The sequence below is a fragment of the Muntiacus reevesi genome, chromosome 1 (assembly GCF_963930625.1).
Source record: "Muntiacus reevesi chromosome 1, mMunRee1.1, whole genome shotgun sequence".
Taxonomy (NCBI): Eukaryota; Metazoa; Chordata; class Mammalia; order Artiodactyla; family Cervidae; genus Muntiacus; species Muntiacus reevesi.
This window is the reverse complement of record NC_089249.1, coordinates 219,294,930-219,299,602: the sequence shown is the minus strand read 5'-3', so window position 1 is coordinate 219,299,602 and position 4,673 is coordinate 219,294,930. Positions and strand designations below refer to the sequence as shown.

General features: G+C 38.6%; 1 protein-coding gene across 1 annotated transcript; it reads right to left on the bottom strand.

The window, feature by feature from the left end:
• Positions 1-3,192: 3,192 nt before the first annotated feature.
• Positions 3,193-4,143, bottom strand: LOC136157632 (olfactory receptor 2W3-like). Its single transcript, XM_065919456.1, has one exon. The coding sequence runs from the start codon at positions 4,141-4,143 to the stop codon at positions 3,193-3,195; it is 951 nt and encodes a 316-aa protein (XP_065775528.1).
• Positions 4,144-4,673: the final 530 nt, after the last annotated feature.

Below are 4,673 nucleotides of genomic sequence, written 5' to 3'. Positions count from 1 at the left end.
TCTGAATGTTGGCTTTAAGCCAACTTTTTCACTCTTCTCTTTCACTTTCATCAAGAGGCTCTTTAGTTCCTCTTCGCTTTCTGCCATAAGGGTGGTGTCATCTGCATATCTGAGGTTATTGATATTTCTCCCAGCAATCTTGATTTCATTGTGTGCTTCCTCCAGCCCAGCGTTTCTCATGATGTACTCTGCATGTAAGTTAAATAATCTGGGTGACAATATACAGCCCTGATGTACTCCTTTTCCTATTTGGAACCAGTCTGTTGTTCCATGTCCAGTTCTAACTGTTGCTTCCTGACCTGCATATAGATTTCTCAAGATTTCTCAATTTCTGAGATTTTTCTCAGGTCGGATGATCTGGTATTCCCATCTGTTAGTGGGAATGTAAATTGGTACAACCACTACCAGTACAGATGGACAGTACAGATGGAGAACTGTACAGAGAACAGTACAGATGGAGTCCACGGGTCAAGAAGAATGGAATGATGTTTTCAAAATATTGAAAAATAAAAATCCAGAGTTTCCCAGGTAGCTCAGTGGCAAAGAATCTGCCTGCCAATGCAGGAGACATAGGTTTATTCCCTGATCTGGGAAGATACCACATGCCAAGTACCAACTACACCCGTGAACCTCAACTATTGAGCCTATGCTCTAGAGTCCAGAAGTTGCACCTATTGAATCCATGTGCCACAACTACTAAGCCCCGAGAGTACATGCTCTACAAGAGAAACCACTGCAATAAGAAGCCTGTGCACCACAACTTGAGAACATACCTCACTTGTCAGCACTATAGAAAAGTCCATGCAGCAATGAAGACTCAACACAGCCAAAAATAAAAACAAATGAGTAGGGTAAAAGTCTCCTTTAAAAAAATAAATAAAAAGAGCCAAGAATGCACTACTCATAAAGGTTATCTTTCAGATGTGAATATGAAATACTTTTCAAGACAAAAGCTGAAGGAGCTCATCACTACTAATACTGCCTTGCAAGAAATGCTAAAGGTTCTTTAAGTTGAAATGAAAGTATGCTATAGGTGACATAAAAATAAAGTAACAATTGGCAAAGGTAAATATACAGTTGTTGACTTCTCTGGTGGCTCAGTGGTAAAGAATCCACCTGCAGTGCCGATGTGGGTTTGATCCCTGGGTCAGGAAGATCCCCTAGAGAAGGAAATGGTAACCCACTCTAGTGTTCTTGCTGGTTTTGGCTGGTCCCTTTTCTTCTTCCTGATTTCTAAACATCAGTTCATTTTAGTACTCAGTTCTGGTCTCTTTCTTTTTCTTAATTTAGTTACTTCATTTCACTTGCCTTAGCTATTTCTACCCCAGAAGTAAGCAGTCAACTCTGATGACTTTAAATAACATCTTTACACGGGTAAATTCTGATTATTGCCAACCTTGCCTTTCTCAACTGAGCTCTTGACCTGTTTATAGAACCACCTCATTGTTATCTTCATTTGATTATCTGTTATTTATTATAAACATAGCCTGTCTAAAACTAAATATTTCAATCCTTACATCTACTGTGTATTTGCTTTTACTCCAGTCACACACAGGTTCAAAGGAGGACACTGGGAACCCACTCTAGTACTCTTATCTGGAGAATCCCATGGACAGACGTGCCTTGGTGAGCTACAGTCCATAGCGTTGCAGGGAGTTGGACATGACTGAAGCTACTTAGCTTGCACACACCAGTCCCTTCCTTTAAGCACTAATTGCTCAAGTTACAAGCCAAGAAATTATTCTTGATTCTTATCTCTTTTCACTCCATAAATGGCATCAGGAAAACCTTGGTTTGGTCTTATAAAACACACGATCTATTTATAATTTTTCTCTTTCCACTGGTAATACTTACTGTGAAATGTCACCTAATGTTGCCTGATTTATTGCAGTAGATTCTTGATTCACCTTTGTTCCATAACATTCATTCTGTGCAGAGCAGATGGAGGGGATGTGTAACACTGTAAGTCAGATTATTTACTTTCTAAACAGTTTCCTGTGCTTGCACTTAAAATTCCTATTCTTTAACAGTGCCTATAAAATTTTCATGCTCTGGCCTTTTCTTAACTCTCTGATAGTAGTATATACACTTATTGTCAATGATAGAATCCATGTATAATGGTTATTATTGTGATTTGAATGCATTCCAAGCTTACTCTTACCTTAGGAAGTTTGAACTTGACATCCCTTCTCCTATTGCTGCAGGTCTCCCTTTTCATGATCAAATGCAGCTGAAATATCTCACTAGATACCTTCAGGGAATATCTCATTTAAACAGCTAACTGGTTACTTTCCAACATATAATTCTTTATTTTTTTCACAACACTAAATGAATGCTTTTTATATTTTTATTGTCATTTATTATTATTACTGGCACACACAGTAGGGAAATTTTACAAACTTGGGAACCTAGTCCATATTGATCAGAAATTTAATTCCAGCACCTAGAATATAGTGTTTGAAGCAGAAAAGTCATTCAATAGTTGGCATTGAATTATTGAACAGGTAAAAAGGAATTATAGCCACACTTTGCTTAAGGAACTTTTATTTTTGCTGTTACTGTTGTTTTGGGTTTTGTTGTAGCACAATGAAAGTAAGATGCAAATTCTTGTTCCTTGTTCCTAATAGCATATTATCAAGATTTCTAAAAAGTGGATAATTAGATTCCACTACTCAGTGTACTCTAGTGACCAAATATTTCTGAAAATCTGGTAAAATAGATTTCATTTCTACTTCCAAAGTTTTCTTTCCAGATTTCTTATTAATATAAATGCAGTTTTATTTGCTGTCTCTACCTTTTTAGAACAGTGTATTTGGATTTCTTAGATATTTTTGCATCAGCAGTGATCGAGAGCTGGAGAAGGAAATGACAACCCACTCCAGTATTTTTGCCTGGGAAATCCATGGACAGAAGAGCCTGGTGGGCTATAGTCCACAGGGTCGCAAAGAGTCAGACATGACTTTGCCACTGAACAACAGTGATCAATAGACCTTACTTTGAGAAGTATTGGTTTTGAATTATTTGAATATCAGAATTAGTATACTTCATGATTTGCACAGAGTAGGAATGTGTTGCAGAGTCTGTAGGATTCTGCCAAAATTCTGACAGACGGTGGTAATGAAAAACAATAATTAAACATCCAAAGGTTTTTTAACAACAAAACATTTGAAAGAGAATTTCTAACATTGCCTTTTATTTTAATTTCTTTCTTAAACTTAGATTTACCAAAATCAATCTTCTCAATGCCCCCTTCACCTCTTTGTTTCTGAGGGTGTAGATCAGAGGGTTCAGGAGTGGGGTGACAATGTTGTAGAAGAGCGTGAGGAACTTGCCTTGGTCCTTGGAGGAGCTGGCTCCTGGTTGCATGTACATGTAAATAATATTTCCATAGAAAAGCGAGACCACTGTGAGATGGGAGCCACAGGTGTTGAAGGCCTTGTGCCTCCCAGAGGATGACTGAATACTTAGTACAGCCCTCACGATGTAAGCATAGGAGACCAGGATAAACACTGAGGGTGACAGCACAATGCCTATGGCAAGAATAAAGGCAATGCCTTCAACGGCAGCTGTATTGACACAGGCCATCCGAATTAGGGCAGGCATCTCACACAGGAAGTGGTCTACCTTCTGGTACCCACAGCGGGGTAACCACAGGGTCATTGGAGACATGATCAGAGAGTTGGCCACCCCACAGCCCCAGGCCATCAGCACCAGGCCTAGGCACAGCCGGGGGTTCATGATCACCATGTAATGCAGGGGCTTGCAGACTGCAACAAACCGGTCGTACGCCATGACTGCCAGGAGCAGACATTCCACACCACCCAGACCCAGGAATAGGAAGAGCTGGATGGCACAGCCTGTGTAGCTGATGGTCTTGTCACGTCCATTTAGGTTATACAGAAGCTGAGGGATGGAGCTGGTGGTGAAACTAAGGTCCAGGAAAGAGAGATGGGTGAGGAAGAAGTACATGGGAGTGTGGAGGTGAGGGTCCAGCCGAGACACCAGGATGATGGTGGTATTGCCCACAAGGGTCAGGAGATAGGCGATCAAGATAACCACAAAGAGGATCCTCTCCAGATGGGGCCGATCAGAAAACCCCAAAAGGATGAAATTTCCCTGGGTGCTTTCATTGGTTCCATCCATCTCTACTGCAACTCAGCAAAATTGAAAAAAAAAAAAATAATAGTAATAATGTACAGCCTCTAACCATTGTGTATGCCTATCATGTTAATAAAATTTGAAACTTTTAGTGAAAATGTGTGGACATAGCTTAAAAGTTTAAAAATAAACAGAGAAATTACATAGAAATTTTATAATCTGGCTATAGGAAAACTACTCAAAACACAAAACATGAATAACATTTTTTTTTTTTTAAAACATGAATAACATTTAAGAAAATAAGTTTTAGTGAAAATCAAAAATAGAATCATTTTTGAAGAGAATAAAAGAAAAGAGAAAATAAACTATGCTGAGGAAATTTTCCTATAAAATTAAATATGAAAATCTTATAAAGTTTTGAGAAAATAATTCTTAAAATTGAGAACTTGTATTTTCTTCCTTTAGATTCTGAGGCAGCTGTACCATGATACACATAAAGAAAAAATTGCTCATTTGTACAATACCTTGCCCTGGAGAGAAAGTTGGGGTGTCATTCTAAGATTAGATTTACTTCT

Bases quoted from the DNA above. Each gene is read 5' to 3' on its own strand.
- LOC136157632 (XM_065919456.1), bottom strand. From the start codon at position 4,143: ATGGATGGAACCAATGAAAGCACCCAGGGAAATTTCATCCTTTTGGGG.